The sequence below is a fragment of the Scyliorhinus torazame genome, chromosome 7 (genome assembly GCF_047496885.1).
Source record: "Scyliorhinus torazame isolate Kashiwa2021f chromosome 7, sScyTor2.1, whole genome shotgun sequence".
Classification (NCBI taxonomy): domain Eukaryota; kingdom Metazoa; phylum Chordata; class Chondrichthyes; order Carcharhiniformes; family Scyliorhinidae; genus Scyliorhinus; species Scyliorhinus torazame.
The window spans coordinates 267,701,734-267,719,708 of record NC_092713.1 but is presented as its reverse complement, the minus strand read 5'-3'; the positions used below and the strand labels follow the sequence as shown (position 1 = coordinate 267,719,708).

Sequence of the window (17,975 nt, the reverse complement as noted above, 5' to 3'; positions counted from 1 at the left end):
AACTACTTACCAGTCACTTACCAGGGATAAAAAGCACCTCCTCCCCACCCAGCTTCGAATTCCCACCTAGATTCAAATTCCCAAACTCACTCTTTGCTGTCTCACTCTGGCTGTGTCTTCTCTGGCTCACTGGGAGAACTCACTGGGAGTGAGTTACAAGTTGCTCTTTTTAAATTGGCCTGAGTTGACTCCCCTTACCCACCTGCTTTTAGACCTAAGTAGATTAAAGTGACTGACACTTAACTGCCAACCAGTTATGAGAGTGGGTGGGGCAGCCCTTGTTAACCTACATTGCACAATTCTAAATAAATTAAACTCCTGAAATTTAAAAGGAGCTGACTTACTGATTTGATTTGATTCAATTCCCACCTAGATTCAAATTCCCAAACTCACTCTTTGCTGTCTCACTCTGGCTGTGTCTTCTCTGGCTCAATGGGAGAACTCACCAAGTAGTCACCCAATCTCCATTTGGTCTCCTCAGTCCAAAGGAGACCACACTGTGAGCCACAAATACAGTACACTAAATGGAAAGCATATCTGAACCATTGTTTCATCTGGAAGTGGTTGGATCTTGGCTGGAGGAGAGGTAAAAGCGCAGTTGTACAACACTTTATATGGGAAGGTACTGTGGGATGAGTGTTAATAGTATGTTAATTAGATTAAAACACACAGGTGAAGTACAAAAGTGCCTAGAGAACACATGAGAGAGACGGAGAGGCTGCTCTTTTAATTTGTCGCTAAGTTTGTTTCATTCAGTTTAATTGCTTCACTGTTTTGCTCAAAAGAGTACAAAGAGAGTCTGCAAGGGGTGGAGTGCATCATTTTGGCCCCAAAAATTACTTAATGCTTTAGTTTGTTAAGTTTGCTTTAAATTCTTACGCTTTCATCAGCGCCTCTTTAAGAGGCTGTCAATTTGGTTAATCAGTTTATTTTGATTCATTAGTCTAGTTAACTACACAGGGGTTGAAAAGAGTATAAATAGAGAGACCGCTGGGTTAGTAGGTAGGAAAGCAGATGTATGTAATGCTGCGCTCTGTCAATAAACTATCAAGGCAGGGATTTACAGCTAGTTTCATACTGCACCATCTGTTGGGATCCATTTATCAGAAGACAGGGTAATTTCAGCACCTTTTCACTCATGTTGGGTTTCTCAAAGAAATGCACATACTTGATTTGTCATGAAGGGAAAAATAGCAGTAATTTTCCCAGAGCAAGATATCACAAAAAGCAAAGAGGTGAATGACCAGTTAATCTATTTTTAGTGGTGTCCACTAAGGGAGCAACGTTGGTCAGCAAACAAGAACGCCCATCACCTTTTCAAATAGCATCATAGGATTTTTTTCCAATGCCCATTGGAACAGAAGGCAGCTATTTAGCGTTTCAACCAGAGGAAAACACCTCTAACAACAGATTACTCCTTCAGTACCACAATGGTCTATATTAGATGCTCATATTTTGGAGGAGGGTCTGAACGCACAATCCTCTGATGTAAAAGTCAAGGCAATGTGCTTGTTGCTGGATGTCGATTGTTCAGTATCCATTCATTTACAAAAGGCTAATTCATTTCATTATGAATGCAGAAGCAAAATCAACAACTTAATAAATAATCAGTTCTGAATGCAGCTGTTTTAGTTACATTCTCTTCATGAGCATATTTGGGCAAGATATTAAGAGTACCCTTTATCTAACTCCAATTATTCTTGGATATCCTTGACAGATGGAAGGTTAATAATTGTCCTTATTAATAGAGTATAATACATTAGATCTGTGCAATGATAATAGATCATTTAATTTGCTCAGTTATTTTGCTTTTTAAATTTCTCCCTAACACTTTTCTGGGCATTGCCTCTTTTAATAGAATGGAATTCTACTGGTGCCAACAGCTCTCCAATAAATTACCCACAGCCATCCTTCATTTGTGAATCAATACTGTATTTGTGAGCAAGCTATGGGCCATACAGTTCAGAATGCAGAGCTCTGCACAAAACGAAGGAGATTGTCATCGACTTCAGGAAGCGTAGTGGAGAACATGCCCCTGGCTACATCAATGGGAACGAAGTAGAAGGGGTCGAGAGCTTCAAGCTTTTAGGTGTCCAAATTACCAACAACCTGTCCTGGTAACCCCATGCCGACACTAAGAAAGCACACCAACGACTCTACTTTCTCAGAAGACTAAGGAAATTTGACATGTCACCTATGACTCTCACCAACTTCTACAGATGCACCATAGAAAGCATTCTTTCTGGTTGTATCACAGTTTGGTATGGTTCCTGCTCTGCCCAAGACCGCAGGAAATTACAAAAGGTTGTGAATGTATCCCAGTCCATCACGCAAACCAGCCTCCCATCCATTGACTCAGTCTATAATTCCCGCTGCCTCAGAAAGGCAGCCAGCATAATTAAGGACCCCACGCACCACGGACATACGCTCTTCCACCTTCTTCCATCAGGAAAAAGATACCAAAGTTTGAGGTCACGTACCAACCGACTCAAAAACAGCTTCTTCCCTACTGCCATCAGACTTTTGAATGGACCTACCTCGTATTAAGTTGATCTTTTCTCGACACCTTGCTACAACTGTAACATTATATTCTGCAGTCTCTCCTTCCTTCCCTATGTACGGTATGCATTGTTTGTACAGCATGCAAGAAACAATACTTTTCACTGTATACTAATACATGTGACAATAATAAATCAAATCAAATCCTCACATCAGGCAACCGCATTCACTTTCGAGTTTGGAAATTGAATTACACCAGATGCACCGAACAACTTACATTTATACGTCATCTTTACAGCAAAAAATCCCAAGCTATTCACAGAAACAGGAGAAATTAGGAAGAGGGTGGGAGCGAGGATCAGTGAGGAAATTCCAGCGAGTGGCAGTTGAAGTGGGGCGATAGGAGGGGGAATGCACAAGAGGTCAGAAGAGAAGGGATTTTGTATTTAGGTAGGGTTGCGGAATTAAAGGAGCTTTCAGAGATAAAGAGAGGCGATAAAAAATTGGGGTTTTGGGGGGACGGGAAGTTAGCAAGTACAGAGATGATAGTGAGAAATTATCACAATTTAGGATCGTGATTACACACAGTGGACAGGAAGAGAGGTGGAATCAGTCATGAAGGAACTGATTTTGTCATTCGGGAGCAGAGACAATGGCTTCTGGCTAATGCTTAGCTGGAGGAAGTTACAACTCATCCAAGAAGGAGATGAACAGTCTGACAGCACAAGGTAATGAGGAGCCAAGAGAAGTGGTGGAGAGGAACACCTGAGTTTTCAGCAACATACATTTGTGAAGCTGACATGTCAGTGGATAACACTGCCAAGAGGTAACCGGCAAATACGGAAGAGGGGTCCAAGGATGGATCAATTTTGGGAATGCTCCAGAGCTAATGACACAGGGATGAGAGGAAAGCCATTGCTTTAGCAATAAGATAAAAAGAATAGAACCAAACAAGAACCGTCCTACAGAGTGAGACAATAGAGGGGCATTAGAGTTGGATGGTGTGATTTATTATATTAAAGCCTGCAGAGGTCACAAAGTACAAGGGTGGTCACAATCACATGGTTGTCAGTTTTACTTTGATTAGGGCCATTTCAGTACTGTAGCAGGGACAGGAGTTATCTTTCCACAAGAGCATAAAGTTCAATGCTAAAGTTTAAAGTGTAATGAGCTATCGGTATTAGGGACCAGGAGCTTGCAAAAGTTGGAAATTCTCTGTTGCACTACAATTTGAGATTAAAAATTCACATTTAAACTTAAGATTCCATTTATGGCACAAAGGTGCATCAAGCATTTTGGAAATCTGAGTCGTTTGGCAGTGGCTCAAATACTAGGATGAATCAATTACTACCCCAAAGTAATTGTAAGCACAGTTTTATCACAAGAAATGTACATTATACACTTGGTGAGGATGGCTCATGGGCTGTGCCAGAGAGTGCGATGGAATTTGGCACCATGATGAATGGTGACCATGCAAGTTCCTGATCATACACTCACTGTTTTGGAGAGATTATGGACAGGGGTCAAGAAGAACAAACATGGGCAGCAGGCTAGAGAATAGATTGAAGTTCAGCAGCAGATCTCCAGCCAATCTGCATGTCCAGGATAATCGGCCACACAGGGATACTGGAAGCGGAGGACAAATTTACAGTTTTTACTAATATACTTAACAATTACTGACCAGAATTAGCTCAAATAGTGTTCCTTGGTCTACTTTGAGGAACTCCTGATCCCATACTGGAATGTCATCTGTTCTCTTCTCCTTGTTCTCATCATCCTCGGGAGGAGGAGGATCATCCTTGTGGTGAGTGCACCATTGAATCACCTAAAGCAACAATGGGCAGGAATGTGTAGATGAATGAGATGAACGTAGATGAATGAGAGAAAGACTTGGAACTAGAAAAAATACAGATGAACAAAAAGTAACATAAATACTTGAATATCTTAGTCATACTCACCATTCATATCAATGCACTCAGTTTTTAAAAAAATGTTTGCATTTTCATATTTTATATCCAACAATATATAAATTACAAAACCGCGCAAGAACCAATACATATATTCAACAGGCGAGAATCACAACAATTGTGACCGTAACTCCACTTTAGTCAGCATACATATTTTACATTCCGCAATATCGCCGAAACACATATTGACAGCCGTTTATATACAATTTGGTTTGAGCCTTAGCTTCCCCTGGGACCGGTCCCTTGCAGCTTTTTTCTTTCTGCTTGTCCCTTGCATGCTTTCTCCCCCCCTTCTTCCTTTCTCCCTTTCTTTTTCCTCTCTGCCCTGTGGCTCGCCCGTGCCTTGTCCCCCCACCTTATTCTACTGGTTGCTGGCTACGAACAGGTCTTGAAACAAGTTAGTCAACGGCTTCCAGTCCTATGGAAGCCTTCTTCCAACCCATGAATGGCAAATTTTATTTTCTACAGCCTGAGAAATTCCGCCAGGATGGACAGCCAGTCTGCAGCCTTGGGCAGTGTTGCCGATCGCCAGCCGAGCAGGATTCTCCAGCAGCAATCGGGGAGGCAAAGGTTAGGGCGTCGACCCCCCTTCCCACGAAGAGTTCTGGCTGATCTGATACCACAAAGACTGCTACTTCTGGGCATGGCTCCACCCTCACTCCCACAACCCTGGACATGGCCTCAAAGAAGGTCATCCAGTACCTGACAAGTCTGGGGAAAGCCCAAGTCTGGGGAAAGCCCAGAACATGTAGGTGTGGTTTGCCGGGGCTGTTTGGCACCGTTCATATTTGTCCTCCACCTCCGATGCATGCTGTGCACCATCTTTAGCGGAGTTAGGCTCAGCTCTGCGCACGTAGAGGTTAGGTTTGTCCCGTGCAGTGCTTCAATCCAGAGTCCTCCCCTATAACTACACCTAGTTCCTCCTCCCATTTTTTTGTTGTCTCGTCCAGAGAGAGCAAACCTCGCCCATACATGACCGTACAGTACAACTCCCCTAGGAGTGAATAGGGCTCGGAGGGGTGTCTCTGTGCAGAAACTCTCTTCCATCCTCACCCATTTTGCTCCCGGTTCCTTGACCCATTTCCTCACTCTTTCTGCAGCGACCGCTCAGTGGTAGGACAGTAGGTTCAGAAGGGTCAGGCCTCCACGTTTCTCCTCCTTTGGAAGACCTTCTTTTGGATCATAGGCTCTTCCCCACCCACACAAAAGCCATGATTAACTTGTCGACTGTGTTGAAAAAGGCTTGGGGATGTAGATCGGGAGGGATCTGATCAGGAAGAGGAACCTAGGCAGCATGTTCATTTTGATCATCTGTGTTGAATTGAATTGGATTCGTCATGTGTACCGAGATACAGTGAAAAGTATTTTTATGCATACAATCCAGACAAATCGTTCCTTATGAAAAAACATGGAACATGCATAAATAGACAATGTAAATACACAGACATCGGGTGAGCATACGGAGTGTAGTACTACTCAGTAGAGAAGATGTATGGAGAGCTCAGTTCAGTCCATAAGAGGGTCATTCAGGAGTATGGTAACAGCGGGGAAGAAAATGTTTTTGAACCTGTTAGCGCGTGTTCTCAGACTTTTGTATCTCCCGCCCGATGGAAGAAGTTGGAAGAAAGAATAACCCAGCAGCGGGAGGTGCAGAGTCATTGGATGGGAGATGGAGAGAGAGTGGGAGTGGGCCCCGCCTCTGCAGGTCCTTTTTGGCTTCCTCACCAGACTTGTCAGGTTCCATTTGTGGATCAGTGTCCAGTCGTGGGCTCTTTGGATCCCCAGCTAGTGGAATTTGGTCTGGACCTACTTAAACGGCAATTCCCCAGCTCTGTCCCTCCCCCCTGCGGGTGTACAGGGAAGATCTCGCTCAGGTTAAGCTTGTAACCAGAGAAGGCTCCGACCTCCTTTAGGAGTTTCACTATCCCTTCCGTGCTGGTCTGGAGGTTTGAGATGTAGAGGAGTGGGTCATCCGCATAGAGTGAGACTCTATGCTCTGTCTTCCCTTTGGATACCTCTCCACACCTTCGCCGCTCTAAGGGCGATCCCAAGACACCACTAACCATGACATACCATCCTCCTGGGTCTGTAACCGTCTTTATCGCCGTGAAGGCTGTCCTCTTGTTCAGTAGTATGATCACTCCCATAGCTCTCGTCCTACAACACGTTTGGTACGTCTGACCCACACTCGGGTGTCTCTCCTGGAGGAAGAAAACGTCAGCCCTCAGGCTTTTCAGATGGGCGGACACCCGATCTTTTCACTAGGCCGTTGAGTCCCCCGATGTTTCAGGTAACTATCCTGATAGGGGGTTTCTATCACCACCCCCCACCCACCCACCCACCCCTTCCTGCGAGGTCAACTGTACTTTGCATGTGGTAGCACCCCTGCACTCCAGGGTTTCCCTTTGTCCAGGGGCCATCCAAGATGCCATCTGTGCCATTCATTCCATGCGGCTGAGCCCCTGCACTCCAGGGTTTCCTTTTGCTTTGGCGTCCACCAAGATGGCCACTCTTGGTGCCGCTGTTTCCGCTGCCACTGTGTGACACCTGTTGTAGCCAGCATTCTACCCATCCGCCCTCCCCCAGTTCCTCTTCTTGGGTCTGTCCTCCGCTCTTGCCCCCTCCCTCTCTGTGCCCCCGTGGTCCCCACCCCTTTACCCCCCTCCTGTCTTTCCCCCTCTTCCCCCCCCCCATTTTCTAGCACTATCAACCCCTCTGCCAGGCACACCCTACCAACTGGGAGCTGTGCCACAGCATCCCCCCCCTTCACCCTCACAGGCTTAGAAACATAGAGAATAGATGCAGGAGTAAGCCTTTCGAGCCTGCACCACCATTTGTGATCATGGCTGATCATGCAAATTCAGTATCCCACTTCCACTTTCTCTCCATAACACTTGATCCATTTAGCCACAAGGGCCATGTCCAACTCCCTCTTGAATACATCCACCGAACCGGCCCCGACAGCTTTCTGTGGTAGACAATTTCACAAGTTCACAACTCTGAGAGAAGTTTTTCCTCATCTCAGTCCTGAATGGCTTATGCCTTATTCTTAGGCTGTGATCCCTAGTTCCTGATGCCCCCAACATTGAAAACATTCTTCCCGCATCTAGCCTGCTCAGTCCCATCAGGATTTTATATGTTTCTATGAGATCCCATCTCATTCTTCTAAACTCCAGTGAGTACAAGCCCAGTCGATCCAGTCTTTCTTCATATGTCAGTCCTGCCATCCCTGGAATTAGTCTGGTGAACCTTCGCTGGATACCCTCAATAGCAAGAATGTCCTTCCTCAAACTAGGAGACCAAAACTGCACACAATACTCAAGGTGTGGCCTCACAAAGGCCCTGTATAATTGCAGCAAAACACTCCTGCTCCTATACTCAAATCCTCTTGCTTTGAATGCCAGCATGCCATTAGCTTTTCTCACCGCCTGCTGTACCTGCATGCCAACTTGAGCAACTGTTCCACCCAGGTCTCGTTGCGCTTCCCCTTTTCCTAAACTGCCACCATTCAGATAATAACTGTGTACTGTGTACATTCCTCGGCTGCGGAAAAATACTTTTCATTGTACTTCTGTACATGTGACAATAAATCAAATCAAAATCAAAAATCAAATCATCTGCCTTCCTGTTTTTGCCACCGAAGTGAACAACCTCACATTTACCCACATTATATTGCATTTGCCAAGTATTTGCCCACTCAGCCAGCCTGTCCAAGTCACCCTGCATCCTCCTCGCAGCACACACTGCCACCCAGCTTGGTGTCGTCTGCAATTCCTTCGTCCAAATCATTAATGTATATTGCGAACAGCTGGGCTCCCAGCGCTGAACCCTGCGGTACCCCACTAGTCACTGCCTGCCACTTTAAAAAAGGACCTATTTATTCCCACTCTCTGCTTGTCTGCCAACCAGTTCTCTATCCACATCAATACATTACTCCCAATACCATGAGCTTTACGTTTGCTCACTAATCTTTGTGTGGGACCTTGTCAAAACTCTTTTTGAAGAGGACTTCTGGTGACGGCGGGCGGGAGGCGGCCGCACAATGGAGGGCTCCCGTTCGAGAACGGCATTTTTGGGACTTTAAGCCCGGTCCCAGGGACCACGGAGGCGGCAGAAACAGGGAGAAGGCACGGAGGAGGCACAGTGAAGACACAGGAGGAAAAAAAACCCAAAGAAAAATGTCGAGGATGAGCAAGAAAACGGCCGGAAAAAAAACAGCTGAAGGTCCGTCGGGGAGTGGAAAGGTCACCGCGGGGTCACCAAGGAAAATGGAGTCTGGAGCACCAGGGAAGGCCGCACTGCTTACGGCTGAAGAAATAACTAAGGTGATGGCTGCGGAATGTGAAAAGCAGTTGGCGCAGATTGCGAAATGCATGGAGACGGTGAGGAAGGAGATGAGGGAGGTTTTGAGTGTGCTGGTGGAGGAGGCGGTTTCCCCGGTGAGGACGGAGGTGGCGAGCGCAGTGGCGGAGGTGCGAGAGCAAGGGGAGGCGCTGAAGGAAGTGGAGACGACGTTATTGCAGCACGGTGATCAACTTGCCTCGATGGGGAAAGAGATGCGGAAGGTGATGGACACTAACAAGGATCTGCGAGGAAAAATGGAAGACCTGGAAACCAGATCCAGGCGACAGAATTTGAGGATTGTGGGGCTGCCCGAAGGAGTTGAAGGACCGAAGCCGACTGAGTATTTTGCCGCGATGCTGGCAAAACTATTGGGGGAGGATCCCTCCCGATATGAACTGGATCGGGCTCATCGGTCGTGGAGGCCTGTACCAAAGGCGAGTGAGCCGCCAAGGGCAGTGACTCTGTGCTTCCGTAGGTACAGGGTGAAGGAGAAGGTCCTGAGCTGGGCCAAGCAGAAGCGGGTGGTGCAGTGGGCTGGAGCTGGTATATGTGTATACCAGGACTTTAAGGTGGAGCTGGCGAGGCGGGCTGCCTTCAACCGGGTGAAGAGGGCACTGTACATTAGCAAGGTGCGGTGCGGCATTGTATATCCAGCGAAGCTGAGGGTGACTTACAAGCTCAGGGACTTTTATTTTGGAACGGCGGAAGCAGCGGAGGAGTTTGCGAAAGCAGAAGGACTGTGACAGAACTGACAAATTGAGGAATGGCCATGTGCCGATGTAACCTCATGACTGTATTTTCTTCTTTTTTGTATCACTGCGCGCGGGTGTAGAGACTAAAGGAGCCAATGTGGTATATATTTGGACAAGAGACGGGACTTGCACTCGAAATGTGGGTTCTTTGGGTGTAGGTGGATATGCGGGGTTTGTGTGCTAAAAGGGGATCTTTGGGCTTTCCTAGGGCCGGGCAAGTGGGAAAGGGACCCGGGCGGGGGCCTCCAAGCTGGTTGGTTTAAGCCAGCCAGTGAATGGGAGTGAGGTGGGGGGAGGGGCTGCGGCTATCGGAGCCCGGCAGAACAGGGTCCGAGTGTCTAGCCGGGGTGGAAAGTTGGGGGGAAGGAACCGGGGTCGGGAGGAGTTTTACAAGAGGCAGTGGATGGGAGGAGCTGGAGACCTGGGGTGGGGGGGGGGGGGGGGGGGGGGGGGGGGGGGGGGGGGGAGCTGTGTAAGATTAAGGGTGACTACGGGTAATCCCTGATTCCTTTTTGTCATTTGTTTATGTAAACATGCGGGTTGAGGTTTGGGCGTTGGTGGGTAGATGGGATCGTTGTTATTATGGGGACTGACATATCTTACTGATTATTGTTTATTGTTGATGGATGTAAATGTGGGAGAAAATGTGAAAAAGGAGAATAAAAATTTTTTTTTTTTTTTTTTTTTAAAAAAGTCGTCTTTTTGAAAGTCCAGATACACAACATCCACTGGGTCATCCTTGTCCACTCTACTCACATCCTCAAAGAATTCCAGAAGATTTGTCACGCTTGATTTCCCTTTCCATGCTGATTCGGACCGATCCTGTCCCGCTTTCCAAATGCAGTTATTTCATCTTTAATAATTGACTCCAGCACTTTTCCCATCACCGATGTCAGGCTAACTGGTCTATAATTATCCTCTTTCTCTCTCCTTTTTTAAAAAGTGGGGTTACATTAGCTACCCTCCAATCCATTGTAACTCTTCCAGAGTCTCTAGAAAATGATCACCAATGCGTCTGCTATATCTAGGGCCACTTCCTTAAGTACTCTAGGATGCAGAGCATCAGGCCCTGGGGACTTATCGAGTTTTAATCCCATCAATTTCCCCAATACAATTTCCTGACTAATAAGGATTTCCTTCAGTTCCTCCTTCATGCTAGACCTTCTGTCCTCTAGTATTTCCGGAAAGTTATTTGTGTCCTCCTTATTGAAGACAGATCCAAAGTATTTGTTCAACTGGTCTGCCATCTCTTTGTTGCCCATTATGAATTCACCCGATTCTAACTGTAAGGGACCTACATTTGTCTTCACCAGTCTTTTTCTCTTCACAAAGCTACAAAAGCTCTTGCAGTCACACTAGCTTGCCCGCTAGTGTGGTCCCCCCCCCCCCCAAACCGGGAGCGATCCCCGTCGTATTATCCCCCCCTCCCCTACCTGTTTCTGCACGTCTCCGCTCTCATACCCTCTTTCCTGGGACTCAAAGCTAGGTTGAAAGTGAGGCAGTTCTGTCCTGGGCAAAAGTCTTTTCCTTTAAAATTAATCTGTCTTCACTGTTGCTGCTGCCTTCCCAGCCTGCGCCCATGCACAAACTTATCAGCCACAGCGGTGAGGTAGAATTCCTTTCCCGGAAGGTTACACACCGTTTGGCCGGGAACAGTATCCCAAATTGCACCCCAGATGGACAGAGCCACCTTGGCTGTATTAAATTCAGCGCGGCATTTGGCAAATGTGACTGTTACTTTATGCTACAGGTCTCTACTCAAGTGGGAATTGGGCTGAGATTTCCCCAACCTATTCCACACGGGCCTATTCCAAACTCAGCAGAGGAATAAACCTTTGCTCCATCAGTCAGGGCTAGGTTCAAATCCAGATGCCAAATGTGAGAGTACAGCTTGCGATCCACTCTGTCAGTCTCATACAGTTTGCTCACTCTATTTCCACTGATAATTTAGTTTCAAATCCTGGAATTACTGCCAAATTATGGCAAAATTACACCCATTATATTAAATCTATGAGGTATACACAATAAGTGGACAAAAACTGATGACACCATAAACCTTGCATGTAAAAATGTCTTGTCCTCAGGATGTCCTAAATCACTGCACATTCAATTATTATTCAAGTACAGTCACTGTTGATATGTCAGGACATGTGAGAGTTAACTTGTACATAGCGAACTCCCACAAACTGCAAACATGCAGTTAATCTGGTTTCAATGGTGTTCGCCAAGTAGGAATGTTGACCAGGAAACCGGAAAAACTACCTATTTGAATAGAGCTGTGGGATCTTGTACATCTGGCTTATTATCTCGGTTTAACATCTCATCAGAATAGTGGCACCTCTGACAATGCGGCACTCCTTCAAGTTCTATATTAGACTACCTGGCCTAGTGCCTCAACCCCTTACCTCAACGAGGCAAGTTTGCTACCAGTTATGCCTATCTTATACGGCATCGTCATGAAGTATTTTATCACTGCATGATATTCTGAAGCTTCCACATATTCATTGAAATAATTCTGATTGGAGCACACATAGCATTTTCTGGCCTCTTACCTTTTTAAGAATTGCAGCATTAACATTTGGAAGTGGAACTGTATCATCATCACCTTCATCGTCCATCCCCAAATCTGTTTAGAATAAAACATTAATATTTTAAAATTTAACATTATCCATCATGCTTCCCTAACAGATAGCAGTATCAGACATTAAAATCAGACATTAAAATCAGACATTGCATGGAGTGAGTGATGCAGTAAGAAGCACCTCCTCTCCTCCATCCCATCTGTACACTATAAAGCATCACTATCAGCCATGAAATATCAATTTTCAGTGTGACTTTGATTCTACTAAAATCTTTTGCACAACAATGGATCTAAAATCAGGTTCTCCGGTGAAAGGAGGACAATGAAAGACTTCTAATCAGTTCAGAGCAAAGAAAGTCAAAATTCAGAAAGTGCGTTCCATCTTAGAAAGGGATTAATCAGCAGAAGTAAAATGCAAATTCGACTGTTAGAAGTCTTTCAGACTTTATTAAGGCTTCTCAAATGTGCCAAGAGGGATAGTTTGGATAAAGGATTTTGTTTGCCTGTCCTCACTGTCTAGTACAGGGATGGTAATGCAAGAACAGAAAGCAAAACACCAGAATTTTTTTTTAAAGAAAAGAACTGGTAAGCAAGATGAATTAATTTATTTTACACATTCGGAGAAATATTCACAAATTGGAATAGTTTTGGGACGTCTTAGGCTAGTAATGAGAAACTCCATTGAAAAATGTCAATATTACATTGAATAGTCAGTCACCATAATCTGGCAATCTTTATTGAAATTAAACAGCATACGACAGCAATTCTGAATCAGAGCCTATTAAAGTTTTGCACTTTTTAAAAAAGCATAAAACGTAGAAAATAGGAGCAGAAGTCTGTTCCTCCATTCATTATGATCATGGCTGATCACCCAGCTCAGTAATCTGTTCCTACTTTCCTTTGATCCCTTTAGCCCCAAGAGTTATATCTAACTCCTTCTTGAAAACATATAATGTTTTGCCCTCAACTGCTTCCTGCAGTAGAGATTTCCGCAGGCTCACCAGTTTCTGGGTGAAGAAATGTCTCCTCATCTCAGTTCTAAATGGTTTATCCCCTATCCTCAGACTGACAGCCCTGGTTCTGGACTCTCCGCTATCGGGAAAATCCTTCCTGCATCTAGTCTAGTCCTGTTAGAATTTTCTAGGTTTTGGGGCCTTCCGGTTGCGGCGATGCGGAGCTAAGCTGCACGATTCGGCAGCTCCCGCGATCACGGACTTTCGGGCTCTCTAGAGGAGCCCCAACGGGAATTTTTTTTGAAGACGTTCCGTGTGGGAAGGGGAGAGTGAGGTCCCCCTTCACCGTTTATGGATCGGACTAGAAGCGAAACAGCCAAAAACACGGCGTTAGAGCTGCGGGAGAAGCGAGGGAAGAAAAACAAAGTGGAATGCGGGCCGGAGCTGCAAGAGTTCATTAAGCGCTGTTTTGAGGAGCTGCGGAAAGAGATGCTGTCGCCTATGCTGTCGGCAATTGAAGGATTAGGGATGACCCAGAAGGCCCACGAGGTAAAGATCCAGGAGGTGCAGAAAAAAGCTAATGAGAACAAGGATGAGATCTTGGGTCTGGCGGTGAGGGTGGAGGCGCACGAGCGCTGCCCAAGAGGTGGGCGGGAAAATTCGAAGACCTGGAGAACAGGTCGAGGAGAAAGAATCTTCGGATCCTGGGTCTCCCTGAAGAGTGGAGGGGGGCAGATGCCGGGGCATATGCGAGCACGATGCTCGAGCCGATGATGGGCGCGGAGGCCCCTTCAAGGCCTTTGGAGCTGGATGGGGCACACCGGGTGCTGGCGAGGAGGCCCAAGGCTAATGAGCCGCCAAGGGCGATTGTGGTGAGGTTTCACCGTTTCACGGACAGAGAGAGGGTCTTGAAATGGGCCAAGAAAGAGCGGAGCAGCAGCTGGGAGAATGCGGAGATCCGAATATACCCGGACTGGAGCACGGAGGTTGCAAAGAGGAGAGCGGGGTTTCAACCGGGCCAAGGCGGTGCTGCACCGGAAAGGAGAGAGATTCGGAATGCTGCAGCCAGCTCGATTGTGGGTCACATACAATGATCAACACCACTATTTTGAAACGCCTGAGGAGGCTTGGACCTTTATTCAAACTGAAAAGTTGGACTCAAACTGAGGGTTTGTGAGGGTGGGGGGGGGATGTTTGATGTTTGTTGTACATAGGGTGTTAATCACGCGCAGGAAATGTTCCACGGGCTGGGGGATGGGGAAAGGGACCGGGTAAGAAGACCGGTGGGCGCTGGTGCTGGAGGGAGAGGAGGCTTGGGGATGGGGGAAATGAGACAAGGCCGCGACAGGAGCTGCGACAGAAGCTGCGCCAGAGGGGGCGGGTAGGCTTAGGAAAGCGCCGGCTTTTTCCCGCGCTAGGGAAGAACGGAGGGGTGGGGGGAATGGAGGAGCGCACACTGATTGGGAGATACCCACACGGGACGGCGGGGGGGGGGGGGTCAACGGGACGGCGGGGGAAGCCGGGGTCAGCAGGAGTCAGCTGACTTACGGGAGTGCTATGGGGGGAGCAAAAGATTCCCACACCGGGGGGGGGGGGGGGGGGGGGGGGGGGGGGGGGGGGGAGGAGGAGGGAGGCCCCCCAAATCCGGCTGATAACGTGGAATGTGAGCGGCCTGAATGGGCCGGTAAAGAGGGCCCGAGTGTTTGTGCACTTAAAGGGACTGAAGGCAGACGTGGTCATGTTCCAGGAGACACATTTGAAGGTGGCAGATCAGGTTAGGTTAAGAAAGGGATGGGTAGGACAGGTATTCCATTTGGGGCTGGATGCAAAGAACAGAGGGGTGGCAATTTTGGTGGGGAAGCGGGTGTTGTTTGAGGCCAAGAATATCGTAGTGGACAATGGAGGTCGATAAGTTGCAGGGGGCGTGGGTGGTATTGGTAAATGTATACGCCCCGAACTGGGATGATGCCGGATTCATGAAGCACATTTTCGTCTGTACCGTGGGACGAGGCAGGGGTGCCCCCTGTCCCGCCTGTTGTTTGCATTAGCAATTGAACCCTTCGCCATGCCATTAAGGGAGTCCAGGAAATGGAGGGGGGTGGTCCGAGGGGGGGAGGAGCATCGAGTGTCGCTTTATGCAGACGACCTGTTGCTGTATGTGGCGGATCCAGTGGAGGGGATGGTGGAGGTCATGCAGACTCTAAGGGAGTTTGGGGATTTTTCGGGCTATAAGCTTAATGTAGGGAAGAGTGAACTCTTTGTAGTACAGGATCCCAGGAAAGGGGGATAGACGATCTACCGCTGAGGAGGGCGGAAAGGAGCTTTCGGTACCTGGGGATCCAAATAGCTAGGAGTTGGGGGGCCCTACATTAACTGAATCTGACGAGGCTGGTGGAGCAGATGGAGGAGGACTTCAAAAGATGGGACATGTTGCAGCTCTCGCTAGCGGGTAGAGTGCAGTCGGTCAAAATGGTGGTCCTCACGAGGTTTCTTTTTGTATTCCAGTGCCTTCCAATTGTAATCACCAAAGCCTTTTTTAAGAGGGTAGGCAGGAGTTTGATGGGTTTTTGTGTGGGCGAATAAGTCCCCGAGGGTAAGGAGGGGGTTTCTGGAGCGCAGTAGGGACCGAGGAGGGTTGGCGCTGCCGAATCTGGGTGGCTACTACTGGGCAGCAAATGTGGCGATGATCCGTAAGTGGGTGATGGAGGGAGAGGGGGCAGCATGGAAGAGGTTGGAGATGGCGTCCTGCAAAGGAACGAGCCTGGGGGCACTGGTGACGGCACCGCTGCCGCTCTCGCCGACAAGGTACACCACGAGTCCGGTGGTGGCGGCAACGTTAAAGATCTGGGGCCAGTGGAGACGGCACAGGGGTGCAATGGGAGCCTCGGTGTGGTCCCCGATCAGGGGTAACCATCGGTTTGTCCCAGGGAGGATGGACGGGGGGTTTCAGAGCTGGCATCGAGCAGGGATTAGAAGAATGGGGGACCTGTTCATTGATGGGACGTTTACGTGCCTAGGGGCACTGGAGGAGAAGTTTGGGCTACCCCCGGGAAATGCTTTCAGATACATGCAGGTGAGGGCGTTTGTGAGGCGGCAGGTGAGGGAATTCCCGTTGCTCCCGGCACAAGAAATTCAAGACAGGATGATCTCGGGTGTATGTGTCGGAGAGGGCAAGGTGTCGGCGAAATGCCAGATGAATGAAGAGGGGGAGGCATTGGTAGAGGAGCTGAAGGGTAAATGGGAGGAGGAGCTGGGGGAGGAGATTGAGGAGGGGCTATGGGCTGATGCCCCAAGTAGGGTTAATTCCTCTTCTTCGTGTGCCAGGCTTAGCCTGATACAGTTTAAGGTGGTTCATAGAGTGCACATGACGGGGGCGAGGCTGAGTAGGTTCTTTGGGGTGGAGGACAGATGTGGGAGGTGCTCAGGAAGCCCGGCGAACCATGTCCATATGTTTTGGTCATGCCCGGCACTGGAGGGGAGTTGCGGGAACAGTATCTAAGGTGGTGAAAGTCTGGGTCAAGCCAAGCTGGGGGCTAGCACTATTTGGAGTAGTGGACGAGCTGGGAGTGCAGGAGGCGAAAGAGGCCGGCATTCTGGCCTTTGCGTCCCTAGTAGCCCGGCGAAGGATCTTGCTAATGTGGAAGGAGGCGAAGCCCCCCAGCGTGGAGGCCTGGATAAATGATATGGCAGGGTTTATCAATTAGAGAGGATAAAGTTTGCCTTGAGAGGGTCTGCGCAGGGGTTCTACAGGCGGTGGCAACCGTTCCTAGACTATCTCGCGGAGCGTTAGATGAAGGTCGGTCAGCAGCAGCAGCAACCCGGGGGGGGGGGGGGGGTATTTGAGCAAGAAAATACATGAAGGATCTGGAAAACTGACATGTACGGGAGGAATCCAATGTACAAAGTTCTGTAACATAGCGTTTTACCATGTTTATGTCTTGCTATGTGCGTTTTCTTGCTATTTGTTACGAGAGGGGGGGGGGGGGTTGTTTGTAAGGGTGAAAAAAGTGTTAAAAATCTTAATAAATATATATATTTTTTTTAAAAAAAATAATTTTCTAGGTTTCCGAGATCTCCCCCCATCCCAACTCCAGCAAATGTAATCCTTTTTTTTTTAAACATTTTTTTTTATTTCTCCTCCATTTTCACATTTTCTCCCACATTTACATCCATCAACATAAACAATAATCAGCAAGATATGTCAGTCCCATAATAACAACAACGATCCCATCTACCCACCAACCCCCAAACCTCAACCCGCATGTTTACATAAACAAATGACAAAATAAATCAGGGATTACCCGTAGTCACCCTTAATCTTACACAGCTCCCACCCCCCCCACCACCCCAGGTCTCCAGCTCCTCCCGTCCACTGCCTCTTGTAAAACTCATCCCCCTACCCTTGGTTCCTTCCCCCCCAACTTTCCACCCCGGCTAGACCACTCGGACCCTGTTCTGCCAGGCTCCGATGGCTGCAGCCCCCTCCCCCCACCTCACTCCGTTCACTGGCCGGCACACACCGGCCAGCGTGGAGGCCCCCGCCCGGGTCCCTTTCCCACTTGCCCAGCCCCAGGAAAGCCCAAAGATCCCCTTTTAGCACACAAACCCCGCCTATCCACCTACACCCCAAAGAACTCTCATTTCGAGTGAAAGTCCCGTCCCTTCCCTCGTCCAAATATATACCACATTGGCTCCTTTAGTCTCTACACCCGCGCGCAGTGATACAAAAAAGAAGAAAATACAGTCATGAGGTTACATCGGCACATGGCCATTCCTCAATTTGTCAGTTCTGTCACAGTCCTTCTGCTTTCGCAAACTCCTCCGCTGCTTCCGCCGTTCCAAAATAAAAGTCCCTGAGCTTGTAAGTCACCCTCAGCTT

General features: G+C 47.9%; 1 protein-coding gene across 2 annotated transcripts in view; it reads right to left on the bottom strand.

Annotated features, from left to right (window-relative positions):
* LOC140427024 (S-phase kinase-associated protein 1) overlaps positions 1-17,975 on the bottom strand; it is a 36,166-nt gene that overhangs the window by 8,067 nt on the left and 10,124 nt on the right. For both annotated transcript variants that reach the window (XM_072512427.1, XM_072512428.1), the window contains exons 3-4: positions 12,115-12,188; positions 4,181-4,324 (exon numbers count right to left, since the gene is read on the bottom strand). In XM_072512427.1, coding sequence (XP_072368528.1) covers positions 4,181-4,324; positions 12,115-12,188 — 218 coding nt within the window. The remainder of the gene's footprint in view (positions 1-4,180; positions 4,325-12,114; positions 12,189-17,975) is intronic.